The sequence below is a fragment of the Rhinatrema bivittatum genome, chromosome 3 (genome assembly GCF_901001135.1).
Source record: "Rhinatrema bivittatum chromosome 3, aRhiBiv1.1, whole genome shotgun sequence".
Taxonomy (NCBI): domain Eukaryota; kingdom Metazoa; phylum Chordata; class Amphibia; order Gymnophiona; family Rhinatrematidae; genus Rhinatrema; species Rhinatrema bivittatum.
Window position 1 is genome coordinate 252,070,261 of NC_042617.1, and position 27,759 is coordinate 252,098,019.

Below are 27,759 nucleotides of genomic sequence, written 5' to 3' on the forward strand. Positions count from 1 at the left end.
CACAGCTTCGGGTCCCCATTGAAATGGGGTGGAGCAAGTAGGGCAAGCAGAGCTCTGACTGGGGTAGCCAGTGCCTGAGAGCTGAGTGGTGTAGTCGTAGAAGCCACGGAACCAGCATGAGAGTCCAAACGGGCATTGAGACATTTTATGGAGGTTGCCAATGCCTCCAAGAACCGCAGCTGTTCCTGGATCTTCAAGGCCAGACCCGGAATGACCTGGAGAGTGGATGGATCCACCGAGTCCAAAGCCTTGGCAGTCTGTTGCGAAGGTGGACCCTTAGTCCGAGGTGGAGTTGGCACTACCCATGGGAAAACCCCCACAGGTCCCCACTGTCGGGAGGCGGAAAACGGGAAGCGGTGGCCAACTGGAGCATCGCCAATACCAACGCTTGTTCCCCGCAGGTTGAGCCCTTGGGTACCGGGGCCAGCTGGTTTTAGGCGGGCCTCCGTGTGTTTGATCCCGTAAAGGATGTTCAAGGCAGGAAGCCAGGAAGCAACGAAGACACAGGGTCCAAAGGAGCCGAGTTCGAAACAGGGCCTGGATCCAAAAGCCCAGACAGGCTGAAGCAGGCTAGAGATCAGGAACAGATTAAATCCAGGCTTGTAAATAGGCAAGAGCCTAAGAAAGGCCAAGTCCAAGTAGTCAGCTGGAGGTAAAGTCAGGTTCAAGCTGGAGTCAGGGCAGGCAGCTGAAGACAAGGTCAGGTACAAGCTGAAGTCAGGGCAGGCGCAGAAGACAAGCTCAGGAACAAGCAAGGGTCAAAGCCAGGAATCCGTCCAAGGAATGGTCAGGAAAAAGAGACTGGGACTGGAACTCAGGAACTGGAACAGGAACACAGGACTGGAACAGAACAAGCACAGGAGCAGGAACAGGAACATGAAGGAGTAGCAACTAAGCACACGACTGGAAGCATGGGGACCTGTTGCCAAGGCAAAAACCGGATGATGGAGCCTTAAGTGGCAGGGCTTAGACACGTCATCATCCGGGGCCGTGGGAAGGTTCTCCGCCGCGCACGCCTAAGGCATACTGATTGGAGTTACGTGGTGGCGGTGTCTCCCTTCTGCGCACGTGGGGAGACCCAACTGAGACCAGAGGAGGCCACGGTGCTGCCGGAGGAACCTGGGAATATGGCAGGAGCACAAGCGTGTAGGCGACTGCTTACCGCTACCAAAGAAGAAGGGCCAGGGCCGGGACCCGGCGTCGGGGATGAGTAGGGCCAGTCGCGGGCCTGACGCGGCCAGGACAAGCAACAGAGGGGACTTGGTAGATTCCAAGGAGGGTGGGGGGTTCCTCTTCTTATCTTCTTAAAAGAAAAGAAAAACAGGAGTAAAGAGAACATTGTTCATATTTTGATTGCCTTTAGCTCCTTGAAGAATCCTCCTGCCTCCCCCTCCCTTGTCAGCCACTAGGCCACTATGCTAGGTTTGCATTTTGGCAGGAGAGATTGTCAGTGAGTAATCAATGGCCACTGGCAGGGTTTCTAAGTCCCCCACCCCTCCCCACTGTTGATATAGCTTTCTTCACCCGAGTCTCCATATGGGCTTCCGTGATCTGATGCATCTAAACTGTGGTTTTGGCAGAAATGTAGAACATCTTGGGTCATACTTCTGCAGCAGTTTCAGATTCTCAGCTCCAGTAGGGCCCTCTGTAATAGAGGAAGAGACTCTTCTGGCTTTGGTCCCAGTGACTTGCTCATGTTTTTTTGTCCACTGTGAGTCAGAGTAGCAGGACTGCAGAGTGCTCGCCTGAAATTTTTAGATTTTAACAATAGGCCTTTTGTGCTGTTCAAAGACCTGGGGAAAGGCCTGTTTTTGCTTTGGAGTCTGTTAAGGCTAATTGTGTGGCTCTGGTCCCACTCAAGTACTCTTGGAGATCACTGGAGAGGTCCCTCGCTGGGCTAGATATGGATTAGATAGATCTTGAGGAATCCTACTGATTTCCCAAGTGGTATCTCTATGGAGGAAGGTGAGGTTGTTTCTGATAAAGAGGATGACTCTGTCATTAGGATTTTTCGTAAGGAAAAGATTGTAGCCTTGATTGATCAAGTTGTCTCCTGCCTCGGGATAGCAGAAGTCTTGGTTCCAGAGGAATCTGTGTGTGGTACCCTATTATTAAGGGAGTGTGCAGAGGTAGAGGAGATGGGGTTGATAGAGTGAAAAGCTCCTGAGTTAGGTCTCAAGGGTGTTAAGGCCTTTCTGAAGCTGTATCCTCTTCTTCCAGAGTCAGGTTCCATGAGTAGATGCTTTGGTCATGGCTGTCACTTGGCATACCACCATCCTCGTTGAGGGTAGTACTTCTCTGAAACAACCTCAGGATAGGAGGATTAAGAATCCCTTGAAACACATTTACTTCCACAGCTTTGGCTGTTCAGATTTCGATCTCTGGTGGATTTGTGGTCAGCGTGCTCTTGCACTGGATTTAACAGCATCCAAAGAGTGAGAAAGCGGCTTCTACCTTTTTGGCAGATGCCATATATGAGTCTTCAGGTTTTCTCTGGTTCAGTGGTCTCAGCTGTTGCAGGCAGGCAGGTGCTTTGGCTTCGTAACTGGTCTGCAGATTCTTGGTTAAAGTCTCATTTTGGGAAGCTCCCTTTTAAGGGAGATTTTTGTTTGGAAAGGATTTAGATCAGCTGGTCAAAAATCTAGGAGATTCCAAGCCACAGAGGCTTCCAGAGGTTAAGCTCCACTCTGCCTATCAGCCTGCTAGAGGTAGAGTCCAGTTTCAGGTCTCCAGGCAATATAGGTTGGGAAAGCAGTCAGGGTTTTCCTTCCAAGGTTTCAGGCTTCGCAAGGCAAAGATCATTCCTTTCGTGCTTTCTGCAAGCCCAAGTCCAACTTTAGCGCCTCTTTGGGATGCAATCGGGGTTCGAAATGAAACCAAGCAGTTCCATTCTCTGCTCGTGCCTGTGAGCAGTCACCTTCAGCTTTTTTACCATGGTTGTTCATGATAGAGGAAACTATTGTAAGGGGTGCTTGAGGCTTATATGCTAAATTAAAGTTATTTCCATCCCCTGAGGAAGGATTTTGTTTTGAAACGTGGCCACGTTGGGTTGCAATGGCAGGATTAACAAGTCAGCTGATTTGGACAGCTTACAAGTAACATTTGATTAAGTATCACTGTTTTGGAACAAAATAAGTATATTAGAGATGGTGCCATAAGGCAGTATTTTAAATGCAAAAAAAATATTTTGGTGAGAAACATTGACTGGCAAGATAAGAGGTGGGTAAGTGGTAGTAAAAATTAGAGATGTGAATCGGAACTGAAATCCGAACCGATTCTGGTTCCGATTCACATCTCTAGTAAAAATTGTTTAATCTTTCCACAATGGCCTTATTCTCCTCTAAGTGCCCCTTTAACCCCTTGATCATCCAACAGTCCAACTGACTCCCTTGCAGGCTTTCTGCTTCGGACATATTTTTAAAAGTTTTTATTGTGAAGTTTGCCATAGAGACAAAAACTCACAATTAAATGCTTTCTTTGCTTCAGTGTTTACTGGGGAGGATATTGGTGAGATACCCGTTCCAGAGAAGGTTTTCATGGGTGATGATTCGGATCAACTGAACCAAATCACGGTGAACTTGAAAGATGTGGTAGGCCTGATTGACAAGCTGAAGAGTAGTAAATCACCTGGACTGGATGGTATACACCCTAGGGTTCTGAAAGAACTAAAAAAATGAAATTTCAGACCTATTAGTAAAAATGTGTAACCTATTATTAAAATCATCTGATGTATCTGAAGATTGGAAGATGGCCAATGTAACTTCAATATTTAAAAAGGAATCCGAGGTGATCTTTTCAAATTCTCTCTTAGCCTGTCTTATCAATGTCTTACATTTTACTTGCCAACGCTTATGCTTTATCCTGTTTTCTTCTGATGGATCCTTCTTACAATTTTTGAATGAAGATCTTTTGGCTAAAATAGCCTCTTTCACCTCACCTTTTAACCATGCCGATAATCATTTTGCCTTCCTTCCACCTTTCTTAATCTGTGGAATACATCTGGATTGTGCTTCTAGGATGGTATTTTTTAACAATGTCCACGCCTCTTGCACACATTTTACCTTTCTAGCTGCTCCTTTCAGGTTTTTTTCTAACTATTTTTCTCATTTTATCAGTTTCCCTTTTGAAAGTTTAGCACTAGAGCCGTGGATTTGCTTACTGTCCCCCTTCCAGTCATTAAATCAAATTTGACTATTGCCAAGCAGCCCCAACACTATTATCTCTCTCACGAAATCCTGTGCTCCACTGAGAATTAGATCTAAAATTGCTCCCTCTCTTGTCTGTTCCTGAACCAATTGCCCCATAAAACTGTCATTTATTCCATCCAGGAAATGTATCTCTCTAGCATGTCCCGATGATACATTTACCCAGTCAATACTGGCTTGGCGTCTCGACCGTCTCTCAAATAACTTCATCAAATTGGAATATGTACCATTTTTGTCTGGACTTGGCGTCTCAATCGTGTCTCAACCGTCTTTCAATGTCGAGAGACGGTCGAGACGCCAAGTCCAGACAAAAATGGCACATATTCCAACTTGATAAAGAAGTTATTTAAGAACTGTTTAAATGCCCCTCAAGAAGCACTGCTGCTGTGAAACACTGGCCATGTTGGGCACTATATAATGATTCTTTAAGTTCATTTTTGGTATACAATCTCTGGACTGTGGTTTACATTCAAATTTTAAGAAAATAATGATTTTGAAAAATTTTGAAAAAATTCTAAAAAATATAGGGGTAGATTTTATAAATTTGCGCGAGCGCGTACTTTTGTTCGCGCACCAGGCGCGAACAAAAGTACGCTGGATTTTATAAGATATGCGCGTAGCCATATCTTATAAAATCCGGGGTCGGCGCTCACAAGGGGGTGCACATTTGTGCAACTTGCGCGCACAAAGCCCGGCGCGCGCTGCCTGTTCCCTCCGAGGCCGCTCCAAAATCGGAGTGGCCTCGAAGGGAATTTTCTTTCCATCCCCCTGCACCTACCCCCCCTACCTTTGTTGGCAGATGTACGCCTGCTGAAAGCAGGCGTAAATCTACACGTGCCAGCGGGCTGCTGGCGCACCATCACCCGACCCAGGGGCTGGTCCGGAGGCCTCGACCACGCTCCCGGGCCGGCGCCATGCCCCCGGTCCCGCCCCGAACCGCCCCCATGACCCTGGACACGCCCCCTCCCCGCCCCTTTTACGAAGCCCCGGGACTTACGCGCGTCCCGGGGCTGTGCGCGCGCCGGCGGCCTATGCAAAATAGGCGCGCCAGTGCCCTGTGTGCGTAAATCCGGCCGGATTTACGCGCGCAGGGCTTTTAAAATCCGGCCCATAGTGCTTTAAAGTGTGAAAGTGAGTGATCGAGAAGACCGGTTGGTTACTGTTGAAACGACAGACTTGCTGACACCTTCATTTAGGGTATAATTTAATATTTATCCATAAGTTCCCATTTGGTTTGATTTGGGTAATTGAAATCTCCCATTATTACTGTACTACCAATTTGGTTAGCTTCCCTAATTTCTCTTAGCATTTCACTGTCTGTCTCACCGTCTTGGTCAGGTAGATGGTAGTATACTCCTATCACTATACTTTTCCCCAACACACAAGGGATTTCTAGCCATAAAGATTCGATTGTGCATTTAGTCTCATGCAGGATGTATATCCTGTTGGACTCTATGCCATACTGGACATAAAGCGCCACACCGCCTCCCAGAAGCTCCTCTCTGTTATTGCGATATAATTTGTACACCGGTATAGCACTGTCCCGTTGGTTATCCTCCTTCCACCATGTGTCTGAGATGCCAATTAAGTCTATGTCATTATTCACTGCTATACATTCTAATTCTCCCATCTTACTTCTTGGACTTCTGGCATTAGCATACAAATATTTCAAAGTGTGTTTTTTGTTTGTATTTTCATTCTGCTTTTTAATTGATAGGGATACTTTCTGCTTCGGATATATTTTAAAAAGTTTTTACTGTGAGTTTTTGCCTCTACAGCCAACTTCTTTTCAAATTCTCTCTTAGCCTGTCTTATCAATGTCCTACATTTAACTTGCCAACGTTTATGCTTTATCCCATTTTCTTCTGTTGGATCCTTCTTCCAATTTTTGAATGAAGATCTTTTGGCTAAAATAGCTTCTTTTACCTCCCCTTTTAACCATGCCGGTAATCGTTTTGCCTTCTTTCCACCTTTCTTAATGTGTGGAATACATCTGGACTGTGCTTCTAGAATGGTATTTTTTAACAATGACCACGCCTCTTGGACATTTTTTACTTTTGTAGCTGCTCCTTTCAGTTTTTTTCTAACAATTTTTCTCATTTTATCAAAGTTTCCCTTTTGAAAGTTTAGCACAAGAGCCTTGGATTTGCACACTGTTCCTCTTCCAGTCATTAAATCAAATTTGATCATATTATGATCACTATTGCCAAGCGGCCCCACCACCGTTACCTCTCTCACCAAGTCCTGTGCTCCACTGAGAATTAGATCTAAAATTGCTCCCTCTCTCATCGGTTCCTGAACCAATTGCTCCATAAAGCTATCATTTTTTCCATCCAGGAACGTTATCTCTCTAGCGTGACCCGATGATACATTTACCCAGTCTATATTGGGGTAATTGAAGTCTCCCATTATTACTGCACTACCAATTTGGTTAGCTTCCCTAATTTCTCTTAGCATTTCACTGTCCGTCTCACCATCTTGACCAGGTGGACGGTAGTATACCCCTATCACTATAGTCTTCCCCGACACACCAAGGGATTTCTACCCATAAAGGTGCAATTTTGTATTTAGTCTCACGCAGGATGTATATCCTGTTGGACTCTATGCCATCCCGGACATAAAGCGCCACACCTCCTCCCGAGTCCTCTTCTCTGTCATTGCGATATAATTTGTACCCCGGTATAGCATTGTCCCATTGGTTATCCTCTTTCCACCATGTCTCTGAGATGCCAATTAAGTCTATATCATCATTCACTGCTATACATTCTAATTTCTATCTAAGAGCCTACATTTGGTTTCCAGAACCTCCCTCCCACATTTTCCTATGTCGTTGGTTCCCACATGTACCATGACAGCCGACTCCTCCCCAGCACTGTCTAAAATCCTATCTAGGTGACGCGTGAGGTCTGCCACCTTCGCACCAGGTAAGCATGTTACCAGGCGATCCTCATGCCCACCAGCCACCTGGCTGTCTACATTCCTAATAATCAAATCACAAACCTACCCTTTCTTTTATATGTTTCCTTTTACATTTTTTCATATAACAGTTTGCTATGTGTACCGGAGGTGTTAAATATTTGTCTACCCAATTCGGTCTCTGCTCACAAGCATTGATGGCCATACTGGTTTTTGAATGTTTTTAAAAAATTGTTTATGTACATTTACAGACCACCTTGTCAGCTTTTTTATGGCATTTGTAGCTAGTTAGCATTTTAAAAAAAAACACATAGTCTGATGGCATGTTGCTTCACATTTTTTTATTCACTTTTCTCTGTGCATTTTAGTTTCATATATCCTTTCCTAGTTTGGAAGATCCAAATTGAATGAAGCGATCTTTACACCTGTTGCTGCACGGCATAACTACATGTTTTAAATAACAGATTTATGCTTAACCAAGTAAACTGGCATATTTAAATAAGGTTTTTACTCATAATGATTGTCTTTACACTAGACACTATCTTGAGCATTCCTCCGAGCATGGATGATTCACACTCTGTAACTCAATTGCATTTCACAAACGTTTTTAGACACTTTTCTATCTAAGTGGCATTGGGTATTCAATAGTTATTTCGTTTGTTTCATTCAATATTTGTTTATGGTTGATTTATTTTTATTTTGTATTTTTATCTTTTTAATTTATTTATCTTATCATTTTCTTAAATTCTTGTTTTAATAGGTGACTTGATCTCAATTTTGTCTTACTTTAAATAGGAACCAAAGATTGTATGCAATAGTGGATGCACAAATTTTGTGGCTTCAGCCCTGCAGGCATGCAATAAGTCCTGCTAACATTTAGTAAGCATTTCCGATTAATAATTGTCCATTTTTAATTTTTTTTAAATGTTTTTATTATTTTTTATTACCTCCATATGGTCCAATTTATTTTACTCCCTGGTATTTTAAATTATTTTAATTCAACCATAATATTTTTTATTGCGTTCTACACTAATACCAAGTTATCCTCTCCAGCACTTCATTACCTGTTCTACCAATTGTTGTTTGTATCTAATGATATCTGCATACATACTGTGTCTTCAGTTCTTTTTCTGTATTGTGTTTTTGTGTATTCCATTATGTTGTCAGCACACATACATGTTATGATTTGCATTACTTTTGAAGTTTGTACACCCATTTATGTTTTTTGTTAATTTTTACTTCTTTGTATGTGTGTTTTATCTTTTAATATTTGATATATTTGTTTTTAGTTGCCCCTGAGGCAGCTCTCGACCAAAGAGCGAAACTCGGCCAGAGTCAGGCAAATTTCAATGAAGGGCTTTTTCCATACACTGATCTTTGCTTTCTTTACTGCTATACAGCTAGCTGGATCGGCTTCTGATTTGTTTTCTCTGTCCATCTATGCAATATCAAATACAGAAATTTTAGTGGCCAAAAAGGCTTCTTAACTAAATCTCTTGACTATTCTCAGAACAGACCCAATGACTTGTGCCATAAATTGAAAAGCTTAATAAAATTACATCCTATCTTAAGTACCCAAGTGCCTCCTTCAAGAGAACAGTGTTAAAAAATAACTTTATCGGCCAAAAATTATGCTAACATCTTAAGGGCCAGTTTAGATAATGTGAGTCTGCATACATATGAACCTAAGTCTTTGATCACTTCATTTAAAAATTAATTATAATACATTAGATGCTTTTTACAGGCTTCATTATTGGTGACGTCCTCCAACTGCATTCTAATTTATAAAATTTATTCTTTAAACTATGCAGGTGTTAGGGTCTGACAATAAAGGTATTCCAGGGAAAATATATTTATATCTAAAAAGCAATCCTTATTGATTCAGTAAACAGTTTTATCCCAGGACAAGCAGGATGCTAGTCCTCACATATGGGTGACGTCACTGACGGAGCCCTATTGCGGGAAAACGTCTGTCAGAGTTTCTAGAAACTTTAGACTGGCACTGTGAGGCCACTGAGTATGCCCAGCATGCCATGATATTCTCTGCCACAGGGGTCTCACTCTAGTCTTCGTTTTTCTGCACTGCTGAAAGCATCGCGGTCATCGGAGCCCTCTGAGAATTATTCTCAGTTTCTGACTGGAAAGTCATTATTAGAAAATCTCTCCCTCAAGGGATCTCACTTTTTTCTCATCCTTCACCGGCTGGTGAGTTATTTCAGCGTTTATATTTTCAAACTCTAATTCAAATTTTCTCTCAATCATCGACGGCAGTCGATATTACCATGGCATCGGGTTTCAAAAAATGCCCGACCTGTAATCGGACCATGTCGGTCACAGACCCGCATCTAGAATGCGTTGTCTATTTAGGTGAAAAACACGACATTTCCTCCTGTCAGCAATGTCAGGAGATGACACCAAAAGGAAGAAAACTACGGCAGGAGAAAATAGAACAGCTTTTTCACCTGCAACTGATTCCTTCACCATAGACTTCGTCAAAATCATCACCGGCAAGAGCTCCCAAGAAAACTTTGTTAAAAAAGTGCTGACCGGATGGTTCTGGAGACAAAACCTCGCCAACACCGTCGACGGTATCGATACGATCGGACACAGAGGTAAGGCATAAGCATAAACATCACCATCGACATGCCTCGACATTGCCGTCAGTTTCCTCCCATGAGGAACCGAGCGAAAAACGGCCTAAACACAAAGACATCTCGCCGTCACCTAGGCCTCCCTCGGTACATCCTACTTCGCTGGCAATACACTCTCCACCTGCACCGGTGTCGAGCGTTCCACCGGTACCACAAGATTTGACATCATTCATTAAAGAAGCGGTACTGCAGGCCATAAAGGAGCATATGCCGGTCACTATGCCAATGCCGGCGATACTGCCAATGCCGGTGACGTCTTCTTTGCCTCTGACGTCACCGATGCCAGTACAGCCGATACCGATGACAGCTTTAGTTCCGGTGACCGCGCCGATGCCGGGTACCTTCCCGATGCTGGGGGAATCCCCGATGCTGCTGACCGAGTACAGCCACTCCATCGATGCCGATGTCGATACCTCCTCGTTTTTCGGAGATCACATCGATGCAAACTACATCTTCTGTTCAAATATCGGTGCCTATTGTCATTTCTGCAGCGTCACACAAGAAGAGTGGAACATCAGCGATGCCCACTAAACAAACGTCGAAGACTTCGATGCCTCACACTTCCTCGACAGTGCCGCTTCCTCCTGGGGCTCCAGGATCCTCAGAAGCAGCATTATATTCCATTTTACAAAAAAAATACCAAGATTTATTGGACTCTTTGCCATCAAATCCACAAGAAGAGGACTCTACTCCTCAAGACCCTTTGCCAGGGCCTTCTGGTCTTATTCCTCCACCAAAATCTGCTGTAAAGCCACAGCAAACTCCAGAATATGACACATGGAGTGACACTGCATCAGATACTTCTTCAGAAACCTTTATGTCTGATCCATCACCGCCACATCCTAGGAAACAATCTCCTCCAGAGGATCTTACTTTTTCCACCTTTGTGCAAGAGATGGCTGACTCTATCCCTTTTAAATTGGAATCAGAGCAGGATTTCCGACAACAGACCTTAGAGGTCTTGCAATTCGTTGACCCTCCTAAACAAGTGATGGCAATCCCCATACGTGATGTTCTCCTACAGCTCCAGCATCGACTTTGGGAACATCCCTGTTCTGTTCCCTCAGTAAATAAAAGGTTGGACACCACGTACTTGGTTCAATCCACTCCGGGATACCAAATATCACAACTACCTCACAATTCAGTAGTTGTTGAATCGGCACAGAAAAGGTCTAAAAGGACAAGAGTTCACTCTTCCAATCCTCCTGGAAAGGACAACAGGTTTTTTGATTCCCTGGGCCGCAAGGTTTTTCAAGGTGCAATGCTCAATTTTAGGATTTCATCCTACCAATTGTACATCACCCAATACCAGAGAAACCTCTGGAAGCAAATGGAAGAATTTATCCCATCTCTTCCACAAGAATATAGGGAGGCTGCACAAAGCATCATCCATAAAGCCTTTGAAGCTGGTAACACGAAGTCAGAGCGGCATACGATGGCTTCGAGACAGCTTCAAGGGTGGCTGCCTCAGGCATTAGTGCCAGAAGGTGGGCCTGGCTCAAGGCCTCAGACCTTAGGCCAGAGGTCCAGGATAAATTAGTGGACCTCCCCTGCACAGGGGACAATTTATTCGGATCCAAGGTACAAGAGGCGGTGTCTCAGTTAAGGGAACATACAGAGACATTAAGACAACTTTCCTCCCTTCCCCAGGACCCTACTTTGCATACCACACGTAGGCCCCCAAGAAAAGACATGAGACGACCTTTCTACCGTCAAAAAAGATATTATCCTCCGGTGTCTAGGCCCAGGCCCTCCAGAACCCAGCAAAGAACACAGCCACGTCGGCAAAGAACAGCTAGGCCCCAACCTGCTACACAAACAGGTCCTGCGGCGGGCTTTTGAAAATGCATCCAGAGAACTCAGCCTTTCCACAAATCCTCGACCAGAACTCCCAGTAGGGGGCAGGTTATCCAAATTTTACAACAACTGGATAACAATAACAACGGATCAATGGGTTCTGCCCATAATATCTCGAGGATACCAACTCAATTTCCTCTCAGTCCCCACAGAATTTCCACCGACTCAAATTCATCTCAACAAAGATCACATGTTTCAGTTACAGGTAGAATTATCCACCCTTCTGAAAGCCAGGGCTGTGGAGCCGGTGCCCCAGTCTCAGCAGGGCAGAGGATTCTATTCCCGGTATTTCTTCATTCCAAAGAAAACCGGAGACCTTCATCCCATTCTAGACCTCAGAAATCTCAACAAATTTCTGAAGAAGGAAAAGTTCAGAATGGTTTCTCTAGGCACCATGCTTCCACTTCTTCAAAAAGGAGATTGGCTTTGTTCTCTGGATCTTCAAGACGCTTACACTCACATTCCAATATTCCCTCCTCATCGCAAGTACCTGCGCTTCATGGTAGGTCATCAACATTTCCAATACAAAGTACTGCCATTCGGACTTGCCTCTGCTCCCAGAGTATTCACCAAATGTCTGGCAATAATAGCAGCACACTTGCACAAGCAAGGTGTCCATGTCTTCCCATATCTAAACGACTGGCTTATCAGAAGTCAATCTCAAGAAGGAACTTTGTCTTCTCTCAATCACACAATTACAGTACTCCACTCCACGGGCTCTCTCATCAATTACCAAAAGTCCCATCTTACTCCATCTCAACTGCTCCAATTCATAGGAACAGAATTGAACACCGTCCTTGCAAAGGCCTTTCTACCCGAAGATCGAGCAGAAACACTGTCCTTATTGGCAAACTCGATTCACTCGAGGAACCAGGCAACAGCTCATCAGTTTCTAACTTTACTAGGCCATATGGCCTCCACAGTTCATGTTACTCCTATGGCAAGGCTAGCCATGAGGATAACTCAATGGACTTTAAGATCACAATGGATCCAAGCCATTCAACCACTGTCCTCTCCAATCCAAGTAACCCACCAGCTACGTTCATCTCTGCTTTGGTGGGCAAACAAGGACAATTTGCGCAAGGGCCTACCCTTCCAACGACCAATCCCACAGATAACATTAACTCAGATGCATCCACCTTGGATTGGGGAGCTCACATAGACAATCTCCAAACCCAGGGTACTTGGACAAAACTCGAAGCAACATTTCAAATCAATTTCCTGGAACTTCGAGCTATACGTTATGCACTGCATGCGTTCAAGGACTGTCTTTCACACAAAACAGTTCTGATCCAAACGGACAACACAGTAGCCATGTGATATATGAACAAACAGGGACGTACGGGCTCGTATGTCCTTTGTCAAGAAGCTGCACAGATCTGGGACTGGGCCCTATCACACTCAATGTTTCTCCGGGCCACTTATCTGGCAGGCATTCACAACGTAGTGGCAGATCGACTCAGTCAGTTCAAACCACACGAATGGTCCCTGAATTCCTTAGTAGCGACCAGGATCTTTCAATGTTGCAGACAACCAACAATAGACCTCTTTGCGTCACATCTGAATCACAAAGTAGACAATTCTGTTCTCTACACGCACAGAAGAATCAACCAGCTAAGGATGCCTTCGCTCGCCCTTGGAACTCAGGCCTACTATACGCGTATCCTCCGATACCACTCATAACCAAAACTCTCGTGAAGCTACAACAGGACAAGGGGTCCATGATACTCATAGCCCCATATTGGCCTCGACAAGTATGGTTTCCCACACTTCTAGACCTCTCAGTCAGGGATCCAATTCGTCTGGGAGTAGCTCCCACTCTCCTAACTCAGGATCAAGGTCGGTTGCGCCATCCCAACCTTCAATCCCTATCCCTGACAGCATGGATGTTGAAAGCTTGATCTTGCAACCACTCAATCTTTCAACCAATGTATCTCAAGTGCTTAGCTTCACGTAAACCTTCCACACGAAAGAACTATTCCTCCAAATGGAAGAGATTTACTTTGTGGTGCAGGCAAAAGAATATTGATCCTTTCACTTGCCCCACTACTTCTTTACTAGACTACTTATACCATCTTTCAGAATCTGGCCTCCAGACTTCATCTGTAAGAGTACATTTAAGTGCAATCTCTGCTTACCATAACAAGATGGGAGAGGCACCAGTCTCCACACAACCTCTTGTCAGCAGGTTTATGAGAGGTTTAACTCAACTTCGGTTTAACTCAACGCTTCGGCAAGGATCCTAACCAAGACCAACAAAAGAGACCACATCTCACCCATTTTAAAAAGCCTACATTGGCTGCCCGTCAATTTCAGAATACTCTTCAAAGTGCTCTCATCAATACACAAAGCATTACACAACCTGGCCCCACTCATGCTCAAAATCCCTCTCCAACTCCACACCTCTACTAGACCAGTGAGACATGCCTACCGAAACAATCTCCAGATACCACCAATGAAATCAGCGTTAAGCAAAAGAGCATTCTCCACAGCTGGTCCTAAACTCTGGAATACGCTCCCGCCGGAACTCAAATCAGTGCAATGCCCCATTATTTTCAAAAAAAGACTTAAAACTTGGCTCTTCCACCAAGCTTTTCCATAACATCAGACAGCACAAGCATCTCTGCCAAGGTCCCCTTTAAATCATTTTCAATCAAACTATAAGAGAACTATATAAGAACTTCAGTTATTGTCAACAACCTATAAGAGAACTATACAAGAACTAGACAAGTTCAATTCTAAAAATTCTTTGAACCCCTATTGAATACCCCATAGAACAACACAAAGAATTCCCCAAAGAATTCTTCAACTCTAACTCCTTGGCAGTCCAAAAGTACAAAATGCAATTCCCAACCTCCTGACAGTCTTAAAAGCTATACACAACCCCACACAGAAGTTATCTGCCTCTGCCTATATTAGGCTATGTATATTGTATTTCTTTGTTTAACCCCATATATTTATTTCCAAGTTATTCTCCTGTTCTCTGTAAGACATTTGCTTGTCACTGTTATTGTTCAAAATGTAAACCGAATTGATCAGTAATTCTGTTATTGGAAAGTCGGTATAGAAAAGTTATAAATAAATAAATAAATAAATAACTTAAACCACCAATTCGGCCACCAGTCACAGAATGGGACCTCAATCTGGTTTAACAAGACTCATGTGTTCCCCTTTCGAACCCATAGATTCCTGTGACCTAAAATTTCTCACATGGAAGACTATCTTCCTCATAGCCATTACCTCAGCTAGAAGGGTTAGTGAGTTACAAGCACTTGTCACGTACTCACCCTATACAAAGTTCCTACATGACAGAGTGGTTCTCCGTACACATCCAAAATTCCTTCCCAAGGTATTTACGGAATTCCACTTGAACCAATCCATAGTTCTACCCACATTCTTTCCAAGGCCTCATTCTCACCAAGGGGAACGGGCCTTACATACTTTGGACTGTAAGCGTGCACTATCTTTCTATTTAAACTGCACTGCAGTCCACAGGAAATCCAATCAGCTTTTTGTTTCCTATGATCCAAACAAACCGGGTAAAGCAGTGGGTAAAAATACTCTATCCAATTGGCTAGCAGATTGCATACAGTTTTGCTATGAAAAAGCAGGCCTTCCTCTCCAAGGGCGAGTAAAGGCACATTCAGTAAGAGCAATGTCAATTTCAATAGCACACTATCATTCAGTGCCAATCCTTGACATATGTAAAGCAGCAACATGGAGTTCTCTTCACACCTTTGCAGCTCATTACTGTTTGGACAAAGAAGGACGACAAGATTCAGCCTATGGACAATCTGTCTTAAAGAACTTGTTTCCAGTTTAATCCCAACTCCTTCTACATCCAACCTGCTGTAATCTTCGGCTGATTCATTTTCAACAACAATACTTCACCGTTGCTTCACTACAAAATGACTCAGCCTCTAGCTTGCTAATCACCCATATGTGAGGACTAGCATCCTGCTTGTCCTGGGATAAAGCAAAATTGCTTACCTTGTAATAGGTGTTATCCCAGGACAGCAGGATGTAGTCCTCACAGAACCCACCCGCCACCCCGCGGAGTTGGATCTCATACCTTTTATTATTTTATTTTTTGCTAAAGCTTATTGCTACATACGAGACTAGAGTGAGACCCCTGTGGCAGAGAATATCATGGCATGCTGGGCATGCTCAGTGGCCTCACAGTGCCAGTCAAAAGTTTCTAGAAACTTTGACAGAAGTTTTCCCGCAATAGGGCTCCGTCAGTGACGTCACCCATATGTGAGGACTACATCCTGCTGTCCTGGGATAACATCTATTACAAGGTAAGCAATTTTGCTTTCTTTGTAGACAAGGATACATCATTCACACAAGAATTGACATCATCTGATGGCACCAAATGATGTCACCTCATGACTTGTGCGGCTGAGTATCCTGTCCATAGAGAACACCCATTACAGGTAAGCAACTTAGTTTTCTCCATCGATAAGCAGGATGAATCAGCTATACAAGTAGTGGCATGATGTCATCCAACAGCACCATCCAACGATGTCACCCTACTTGTGTGGCTCATTATCCTGCTGGGCATGAAGAACACCCATTCCAGGTAAGCAAGTTAGTTTTATTTGGATTGAATCCCATTTGTTGAATATATTCCTGTCTCTTCCCTACAGATAATTTCAGCTACAGTCCATGAAGATGGTTATGAACTCAGCCTCAGGCTAAATTATGTTCTTGTCACAGACAAGGTTAGTTTTGAGTGCAAAACTGGCTTCCTGTTTTTCCTGAACAAGTACTAGTGGTGTTGGTGCTAGATGATGTTCTGTTTAGTGAAGAGAATAACATTATTGCTGGATAGGATCACCTGGGAAATGTGGTTCATTTGTCAGGTAATATAACATAGTAAATGACAGCAGAAAAAGATCAATGGTCTATCCGATCTACCCAGTTGAGATTCTTCCATTTGGGGTAGGTGAGCATATAAATTCCAATATGCAACCCAACACCAATTTCCTTCTTTCTCCCCCCACCCCATCTTGTCTTTTAGCTGACCTCACAACCCTTTTCCTACCACCATTCTCCATATCTCCTAAGCATGCCCAAAATCTATTAAAGTACTATCCAGTGTAGCTGGGTTCAGAAAAGGTTTGGATAAGTTCTTGGAGGAGAAGTCCATTAACTGCTATTAATCAAGTTGACTTAGGGAATAGCCACTGCTATTTATTGCATCAGTAGCATGGGATCTTCTTAGTGTTTGGGTAATTGCCATGTTCTTGTGGCCTGGTTTGGCCTCTGTTGGAAACAGGATGCTGGGCTTGATGGACCTTTGGTCTGACCCAGCATGGCAATTTAAGAACATGCCACACTGGGTAAGACCAAGGGTCCATCAAGCCCAGCATCCTGCCTCCAACAGTGGCCAATCCAGGCCACAAGAACCTGGCAAGCACTCAAAAACCAAGTCCACTCCATGTCACCGTTGCTAGCAACAGCAGTGGCCACCCTCCAAGCCAACCTAACCAATAGCAGGCAATGGACCTCTCCTCCAAGAACCCATCCAATCCCCTTCCAAACACACCTATACCAACTGCACTAACCACATCCTCTGGCAACAAACTCCAGAGTTCAATTGTGCATTGAGTAAAAAAGAACCCCCTCCGATTAATTTTAAATGTGCCACATGCCAACTTCATGGAGTGCCCCCCAGTCTTTCCACCATCCGAAAGAGCAAATAACTGATTCATATCTACCCGTTCTAGACCTCTCATGATTTTAAACACCTCTATCAGCCGTCTCTTCTCCAAGCTGAAAAGTCCTAACCTCTTTAGTCCTTCCTCATAGGGGAGCTGTTCCATTACCCCTATCATCCTGGTAGCCCCTCTCTGTACTCTCTCCATCGCAATTACATCTCCCTTGAAATGCGGCGACCAGAATTGTACACAGCATTCAAGGTGCGGTCTCACCATGAAGCGTTACAGAGGCATCATGACATTTTCCGTTTTATTCACCATTGCCTTTCTAATAATTCCCAACATTCTGTTTGCTTTTTTGACTGCCACAGCACACCGAACCGACAATTTCAATGTGTTATCCACCATGACGCCTAGATCTCTTTCTTGGGTTGTAGCACCTAATATGGAACCTAACATTGTGTAACCATAGCATGGGTTATTTTTCCCTATATGTATCACCTTGAACTTATCCACATTAAATTTCATCTGCCATTTTAATGCCCAATTTTCCAGTCTCACAAGGTCTTCCTGCAATTTATCACAATCTGCTTATGTTCTTATGTTCCACCACCTCCACTGATGGACCCCTTCAAAGCTTGTCATCTTGCTCTTTGATTCTTACAAGACCAACACTAAATCCAACACTCACCCTACCAAATTTTATCATCAAGTTTTCTAATATCCACACAAAGGATTTGTCTGGGTAACTTTTTGAGCTACCCAGAAAAAAAACAAGATTTGAATTTCCTACCTCACTTAACTGGTTTAAAAAAAGAAGCGGTATGGGATTGTTTTCAGGTATGGCTTAATTTTATCCAGGTAAGTATGGTCAGAAAAATAGCTGCCCTAAATGTACCTGGGTAACTTTACATGTTCACAGAACTTAACCAGGTAATGTTGCCCAGATAAACTTTCCCACTTACTGGCCTACTGAATATTGACCTACCAGCCATCAAAACTAGTGAAACCTTGCTAAAATGTTCAGTCTCCCTATGCTCATTGGATTTGGAGTTTTGACCATGGTCACGTCTTACAGTTAGGGAGCCTGATACAATCATACCACTGCTGTTAGGGCTGAGGTAGTATGTGCTAAGACAATACGCGCAATGAATGAATGGCTGCTTTGTTTTTTTTCCATGGATGCTAAATTATCAGTCTATATAATATGAGAGCCCAATATTGAATAAGCTGATTAGTGGATAAGTTATCCAGCTAAAGTTAGCTGACTATACTTACCTAAAGTTATCTGGCTACATATAGCTGGATAACTTAAAAACATAACCAGCTATGTTTGAATATAGCCAGTTAGGTTTTAAAGTTATCCAGCTCTGTATGGCCAGATAACTTCCTACTTAATTGGATATCCACCACTGAGGAGGAAAAAGATCGGCAGCCATGCCGGAGAGAGACAAGGCCAGTGCACCGCAGCTGGAGCACCATGACCAAGCCCCGACTAAATCGGAGTGGTCAGCCAGCGGGAAGCCAGCAGAAGCAGCAGGATGGGGCGCTTCCTCCCCCCACAGGTAAGGGAAGGTAGATGCTGTCACCAAGCTGGCCAGCACCTGCCCACCAATTGCCCCTCTGCCCGCCCACCCTGCCGCTGAGAAAAAAAACTGGCAGCCACACCAGAGGCACGCGCCAAAGGAGCTTGCCCCTTTGTTCACCCCTTTGTGTGTGCCTGAAATGTTTGCCTATACCTTCCTGAACATAAATGAGCCTACAGTGCTAGCCGGCACTTCGCTAAAGAGGTGTTAGCCTGCACCCTTACCTAACACAGGAATCTATAGTGCCAGCTTGCACCTCCCTCCAGAGGTACTAGCCTGCACCTACAGCTATTAAAGTGCTAACCTGCACCTCCCTCCAGAAGTGCTAGCCTACACCTGCAGCTACCTCAAGGAGCCTACAGTGCTAACCTGCATCTGCCTCCAGAAGAGCTAACCAAGGAGTCTTAACTAATGCCTAAAGTAAATTACTTAAATCCTGCCATACTTAACAGCTACAACAATGGAACCAATCTACGTCATTAAAACAATCACTGGACAAGGAATATACGGAAATCTTCATAGAACCCCCCCCCAACACAAACAAAAAAAGAGCACCAAGCTGATCTACACCAAGATAAGCAACAATTCTCCTGTAACCCCATCTTGCCTAATGTTTACTCTCTTACTACTAAATGCTCAATCGCTGACAAAGAAAATCCCATTGATAAATGACCTACTAGAAGAAAAGAAAACCTACCATCTTCTGCATTACCGAAACTTGGCTGAAAGACTGATTTGATTTAAGAGTACATCGTCACAATTACCCCAACTTTGATATCTTTCACTTCCCCAGACACAAACGTAAAGGTGGGAGTCTATTAATAATCAGTAAAACATTATCTAAAACTTAAACCCTACAAAGTAGAGATTAAACCCCCTTACGTGGTGGCAATATTAAAATTACTACAATTACCACAGATGCTTTCTATTGCTCCAAAAGGACTGCTCACCACTAATCGAAATTTTCACAAAAGTGTTTCTATCACCTGAATCCACAATAATCGTAGGAGACTTTAACCTACATGTAGGCAGCATACCTAAAACTAAAGCAAGTGAAATCTTCCTAGATTGTATGGAAGCAATGGACTGGTCACAATTGATAACCAATCCCACTCATAAAACAGGACACATCCTTGACCTAATATTCGCCAATCACAATAACTGGAAAATCAACTCATCCCATACTACCCTGGTCTGACCACCAACTAATAAAAGCAGAAATATCCCTCCTCAACACACAGAAAACAATATCAAATACTAGTCAGTCATTCACATACAGAAAAAAAGATAGAACCAAAAATTCTTGAAGAGACTTTTAAAAATAAGATTACTAACCTTAAATATGATAATGCCGCCTCAGCTTTTGACACCTGAGATAAAATCATCAATGAAATAGCCAAGACCTTATGCCCAGTCCAGAAAAAAAGTTCCAAAAAGAACGCAACACCTCAAAACAGAAGAAACCCTGGTATAATGAAGAGCCAAGTCCCATTAAGCAAACCCTAAGAAAATCTGAAAAGCAATGGCAGAAAGGCCAATCTATGGAACCCTTAGAAAAATGCAAATCCCTATTAACAAAATACCGTGAACAAATCAATAAAGCAAAAAAAAAAAAAAGACTATTACACTAAACAGATTCACGGAGTAATATTTAACTCCAAAGTACTTTTCGAAATAGTCAAAAACCTAATCAAGGACTCATCCACATCCATCTCGAATAACCACAACTTTACAAAACTCCTGCAATGAATATGCCACATCATTGCTAGACAAAGTCAATAGGCTGAAAACACAATTCTCCACCTGCATACCAACAAAAGAGCAAGAAGAAAAACCTGAGCAAGCAAAATGGAACACATTCGACACAGTATCAAAACTTGAAACTAACTAAATCATTACTAAAATTAAACCTGCTATCCACCCACTGGACCCAATCCCCGCAAGCACCGTAAAAAAGATAAGTGATTAAGTAGAGGGTCTCACATAAATGATAAGTCTTTTAAATAAGTAATTTTATTAGGTGGGTTGGGTTATATATTTTTCACAGTCGACACGGAGAAAAGAAAAACTTTACGTGGAAAAGGTAGATGACGTGATTCAACAGTGCTAAATACATGAGAAGGGTTGCAGCCCTGTAAGGGCAAGAGCCCATGAGACTGGGAGCACTTTTATAATCTGATACCATTTCCCGTAATATTAAAAATTATTTTTTAGTAGAGTGTTTATAAATTAACTTTCTGCTTGTTAGCAGTAGTCCTCAAGGGATCTTTCGTTATTTGTCTATAATACAATTTTACATACCATTCGACAAATCATTCGAAAAAACTGCAACAAAAACTATCTCAGCTGAAGCTAACCCTAAAAACAAAATAAACTGAAATTATATGGTTAAGGAGAAATTTCACAATAATCAAACCACCAACCTTAGACCTAGGAAATTTTAACATTACAACCTCAGATCAAGTACGAGGCCTAGGAATACGGATTGATGAGAACTTTTCAATGAAACAGCATATAAGCAAATTAATTTAAACAGGATACACCAAGTTGAGAATACTACTCCAGCTGAAACCATTGCTAACAATACAAGACTTCTGCACAGCTCTACAAAATTTAATATTTTCAAACTTAGATTACTGCAACTCCCTACTACTAGGCCTTCTCTACTAGGACTACTAAACCACTACAGTTACTGCAAAATGCCTCAGCTAGACTCTTAATAGGGACAAGGAAATTTGACCACATCACCCCCTCACTGATAGAACTGCACTGGCTTCTTGTACAATCCAGAATTCATTATAAAGTATTAACTCTAATTTTTAATATTATCAACAACATTAATTCATGTTTAATAGGAGTAACTCTTCAACCATACATCCGTCAAAGAACACTAAGATCGCAAAACAAAGGACTTCTAAAGGTGCCAACAACATGGAACACACACCTAACACAAATAAGAGACAGAATGTTTTCCATAGCGGGTCCTAAACTATGGAACTCTCTTCCAGAGTCTCTGTGCCAGAAAACAAAAAGAAAGAGTTTCAAATGAGAAATGAAAACATAGCTCTTTAGAAAGGCGTATGATCTAACATAATACTCCAAAATGCCGATAACATCACTGTCAGAACCTGTGACTACACTAACAGATTGAGCAATAAGTACTAAGCACTATTCTATATATACAGACTTAATCATGAAGGATAATGAAATGGTAATCACTGGTTATAATTCCACATCAAAGCATCATAATTACCTTGTACTCGATGTTGTTGTATTGACTCAGATTACACAAATGCTGTTGAGATGAACCAGATTATGTATAAATATAACCTAGAAATATATTTAATGTTATACTGACCCAGAATACGAACATTGAAACAGAATGGGATTGTTGACCCAGTAAATGAAATCTGATCTTGGAAACCATTGTGATCTAATTTTGGAACAACAGTATATAAAATACCTAAATAAATAAATAAATATCTTTAAAAAATATCCAGTTAAGTATCACTGTGAAAGTTAAAAAAAAAAAAACAAAAACAAAAAACCCACGATTATAGGGTCCCCTTCTCTAAATATAATTGATAGCCCTTTCAGGCCATGCACTCCCCATCCCGCATCCCCTCCTAAATGGTAGAATTGCTCCGCTGTCCGCAGGTGCCCCACCACAACCTCCATCCCTGCTTCAATCTACAGTGAATATATGGCTGCCGCCAGACTCTCCCACCCGTGCAATCTTAAAGAGCAGCAGTGCAACCATCCCTCCATCCCCCCAACCCTAAAAATCTTCCTTGGTAGCTAGGTAGGCACTTACCCACTCCCGGGGCATTCCAGTCCAGCTTCTGTCAGTAGTTGTGCTGGAAGCATACACTATGCATATTTTACCCTGCTTCCAACAAAGATTTTTAGGGTTTGGGGGGATGTGCTGCTGCTCTTTAAGATCATAGGGGTGGGAGAGTCTGGCCTGCCTCTGAAGCAGGTCTAAAGTTATCTAGCTAACTTAGCTGAATAGAATTGAAACTCGGTTAAGTTAGCCAGATAACTTTATTCTTCCCTGGAACGTCTTTTTTTTTTTTAAGCTGGCTCGGTTTTAGCCACATAATGATTTATCCAGCTAAAATCTAGCCAGATAAGTAGCTGAATCTGGTAAACCTTACCATTTAGATGAATAACTTTTGAGTTTAACATCTAAATGGCTTTTGTATATTGACCTTGCTAGACAAATGACCTTGCTAGAAACAGCATCCAAGTGGTACAGAGAGATTTCCAGACTCTGGGGAAGGAAATTCGTCACATGGCAAAAACTATAGCCTTTTCAGAAGTGTTACCTGTTCATGGAAAGGGGAAGGAGAGGCTAAACCATATGGATAATTTCAATGCATCGCTCAAAACCTGGTGTAAGGAAAAAAGCTTTGGATATATTGGAGGTTGAGGCCATGTATGAAACAGTAAAAGGCTCTGTGTCAAAGATGCTTACATCTGTCTGTGGCAGGATAAAAGGATCCTAAGTGAAAAAATTCAAAACATATGCCATAAGGCATTTAAGCTAGAGGACTGGGGTGGCAGAAGAAAATTGGAATATCACCCCCAACATCTCTGTGAGTGAAGAAATTAACAAAAATCAGCTGAATAGGGCAGAAAAGTTGTCCAAAAAGAGCAGCAAGCTGAGGGAGAGAAGCTGGAAAGCTATCAGCACAAATGCCCATAGTCTGGGCAATAAAATCCCAGACTGCAGGCTCTGATGGTGGAAGCTAATTTGGACATTGTTGCCGTAACAGAGACATGGTTCACAGAGTTTCATCATTGGGATTTGACTATCCCAGAATCTAACTTATTAAGGAAGGTCAGAGTCACAGGAAAGGGTGAGGAGTAGCACTTAATGTCAACAAATAATATCCAAGCAACTGAAATGCAAGGGACATGGGGTAAGGAAGAAGCATTATGGGTTGTCCTAAATAAAGGAGATGATGCATCCATTTACATTGGTGAGGTCTGTGCACCTCGAATTCAGTCAGAAGTGCTGAACAGAGATCTGATCGAAGACATCCAAAAAGTGGGAAAGAAAGAAGTGCTGCTCGCTGGAGATTTTAATCTGCCAGATGCAGATTGGCGTATCCCTTCGGTGGACTCTACAAGAAGTAGAGAGATAGTGAATGCCCTTCAAGGGGCTCTGCTTAAAAACACAGTAATGGAACCCCCAAGGGAGAGTGTTGTCATTGACCTGGTACTCACAAATGGGGATGTCTCTAATGTCTGAGTAGGTGCCCACCTGAACACAAGTGACCATCAAATGGTATAGTTTGATATCGCAAATAAGATACGTAGAAGTTGCAAAAGACCCAACTTTTTGAATTTTAGAAATATGGACGTTGTCAAAATGGGGATGTTCCTGGGGGAAGAGCTACAAGTCTGGGAGAAAATGGATGAGGTTGAACAACAGTGGGCCAAATTAAAAGAAGCTTTTACAAAGGCAACAAATCTATATGTTGGAAAAGTTAACAAAATTAAGAGGGAAAAGAAACCAATCTGGTTCTCAAAGGAGGTGGTTGGAAAAATGTAAGCAAAATGAACAGCATTTAGAAGTATAAAGGATCCCAAAAAGAGGAACATAAGGAAAAATACTTGGTGAAACTGAGGGAGATGAAGAAAGAAAATCAGGAAAGCAAAAGGTTAAGTGTAAGAAAGCATTGACAAAGCGGTAAAGCTAGGTGACAGTATTTTTCAGATATATCGAATTAAGAAGGGAGGCTCAAAGTAGTATAGTGAAATTGAAAGGTGACAGGGAGAAATGTGTGGAGAAAGACGAAGAAATAGCAGAAAATTAAATAAATACTACAGTTCGGTGTACACTAAAGAAGACCCTGGAAAAGGACCATTTTTGATTAACAAGACCGTGAATGGAAGTGGAGTAGATGCAACCCCATTTACTGAAGAATGGGAAGAGCTAGTAAACCTGAAAGTGGACAAGGCCATGGGGCCGGATGAGGTACTTCCTAGGATACTGAAGGAGCTTAGAGATGTGCTCACGGGTTCACTGAAAGACCTGTTTAATAGATCTCTGGAAATGGGAGTGGTGCCACATTATTGGAGAAGAGCAGTTGTGGTCCTGCTTCACAAGAGTGGTAACAGGGAGGAGGCTGGAAATTACAATCCTGTTAGCTTTATTTCTGTGATGGGAAAATTAACAGAGACTCTTCTGAAAGAAAGGATAGTGAACTATTTACAATCCAGTGGGTTACTGGACCTGAGGGCAGCATGGATGCATCAGGGGAAGGTCCTGCCAGACAAATCTGATTTACTTTTTTGATTGGGAGACTAGAGAACTGGATCAAGGAAGAACATTCAATGTTATTTACATGGATTTCAGCAAAGCTTTTGATACAGTCCCATATAGGAGACTCGTGAATAAAAATGAGAAGCTTAGGAGTGGGCACCAAAGTCATGGAGTAGATTACTAACTGGTTGACTGACAGGAAAATGTGTAATGGTAAATGGACCCCCGTTCTGATGAGAGAATGGTGTTAAGTGGAATGCCTCAAGGATCGGTTTTGGACCAGTTCTGTTCAATATCTTTGTGAGCAACTTTGGGGAGCGGTTAGAAGGAAAAGTTTGCCTTTTACAGATGATGCTAAGATTTGCAACAGAGTGGGCATGCCTGAAGGAGTAGAGAGAATGAAAAGTGATTTAAGAAAACTTGAAGAGTGGTTAAAGATTTGGCAGCTGTGATTCAATGCCAAGAGCAGAATCATGCACCTGGGATTTAGAAATCCAAAAGAGCTGTATGTGATGGGGGTAAAAGACCAATATGCATAGAGCAGGAGAGAGACCTTGGGGTGATCGTGTCTGGTGATCTGAACATGGCAAAGCAATGTGACAAGGTGGTAGCTAAAGCCAGAAAAATGCTGGGCTGCATAGAGAGAGGAATAACTAGCAGAAAATGGGAAGTGATAATGCCCTTGTACAGATCCTTGTTGAGGCCTCACCTAGAGTACTTAGTTCACTTCTGGGAACCAAACTCAAAAAGGATAGAGACAAGATGGAAATGATCCAGAAGAAGGCAACCAAAATAGTGGTGGTGGAGGGTCTGTTTCGGAAAACCTATGAGGAGTTGCTGAAGGATCTAAATGTGTATACCCTGAAAGAGGAGGTGCAGGGGAGATATGGTACCGACTTTCTGATGCCTAGTTCTACCATTTCCTTTCCTGCTGGAAAGGAAATGGTAGAACTAGGGGTCATGATATGAAACTCCAGAGGGGGAAGACTCAGAACCAATATCAGGAAACAGGGGTGGATTGCAGGAAAATATTGGCCCGGGGGATTTTTTTCAAAACCAGCCCATGGGGTATCTGATGCCCTCATGCATTTTCCCTGCAGCCTGAGTCAACAGCTCTCAAAAGCACACCAAGTCAACCCTGGAACCTGGCAGAATTGAGCCATCTTTCCTAAATAAATAAGAAGTTGAGCACATTGTAGACCAGAGGTGAGCAGAGCTGCAGCCCCCGTTGCATCTGTGCAAACTGGTTGGGCCCCTACACATCTGCTTATATCTCTTGCAGAGATATATCCTGGTCTGGCTCTTGAACCAGTTGCAAGTAATGACACTGCCAGCCAGTGTCAGACACACATACGTTCAATCGCAAACAGATTTTTAGATTGCATAAACTTTGTTGGCACATACACAAGTACCTGGGATCCTGCCAGGTACTTGTAACCTGGATTGGCCACTGTTGGAAACAGGATACTGGGTTTAATGGACCTTTGGTCTGACCCAGTATGGCAAGTCATATGTTCTTATGTTAAGATACATATTCTTTCTCAGACACAAAGGCACACCTGCACACAGAGTGTGTGTGTCAGAGAGAAAGACCCCCCCACATACTCTCACATACAAAGTGTGTATGGGTATGTGTCTCTCACTCGCTCTGTCACACAGACACACAAACACTCTCTCTGACAAATTAATGTTGTGCTGCTACTTACGTGCACACACAGTGAGTGCCCCCAGTCCAGCATTGCTGCATCATGGTGTAAAGTTCTTGCTTGCTGCCAGCTCTTCCCCTATTCTGCAGTAACCCTCTCCCTTTTCCAATCCCATTCTCTAGGAGACTCGCTGTTTCCACAGCCAGCTGCTTCTTTCAAAGCTCAGTACAGTCACCTCAGACAGAAGCCTCCCCAACAGGCATAGCACTTCCTCGTGGCTTACCCCATTCGTTCCTGTTCCTGTAGCTTGCCGCCTCTTCTCCACAACCCTCCCACATCCCTAGTGCATTCCCATTGACTGCAGGCTACATAGTCTGTTGCTTTTATGGTTCCCCAGGCTCTACTCTGCCTACCAACTTCAGGGAAGAGAGGACCAGAAGTGATTCATACTGTGTTCCTTGGGCTTATAAAAAGAGAAAATTAAGCTCTGGACAAGACTGGGGAGAGCCACTAACCCACAGCAGCACAGATCCAGATTGAATCCTGCTTCCTTTTGTGGAGCTAATGCAGCTAGGGCTAGTGCCAGGATATTAGGTGTTGTAGGTGAACCTTATAACCTTGCACACACTCTTGGCCCCACCCTTCCTACAAATAATTTAAAAATCAGCATTTATAGTAACAAACCCACAGCAGCACAGATCCAGATTGAATCCTGCTTCCTTTTGTGGAGCTAATGCAGCTAGGGCTAGTGCCAGGATATTAGGTGTTGTAGGTGAACCTTATAACCTTGCACACACTCTTGGCCCCACCCTTCCTACAAATAATTTAAAAATCAGCATTTATAGTAACAGATTTTACATGAAAAAGAACATTCAGTATCACTTACAACATGTGTATTATTTATATGCATTGCTATGGTACCAACTAGAAAACTGCAAGAAAGACACCTGTAGCCATATGG

General features: G+C 42.9%; 1 protein-coding gene across 2 annotated transcripts in view; it reads left to right on the forward strand.

Annotated features, from left to right (window-relative positions):
- DZANK1 (double zinc ribbon and ankyrin repeat domains 1) overlaps positions 1-27,759 on the forward strand; it is a 304,940-nt gene that overhangs the window by 222,834 nt on the left and 54,347 nt on the right. For both annotated transcript variants that reach the window (XM_029594465.1, XM_029594464.1), the window contains one exon: positions 16,279-16,353. In XM_029594465.1, the coding sequence (XP_029450325.1) occupies positions 16,279-16,353 (75 nt within the window). The remainder of the gene's footprint in view (positions 1-16,278; positions 16,354-27,759) is intronic.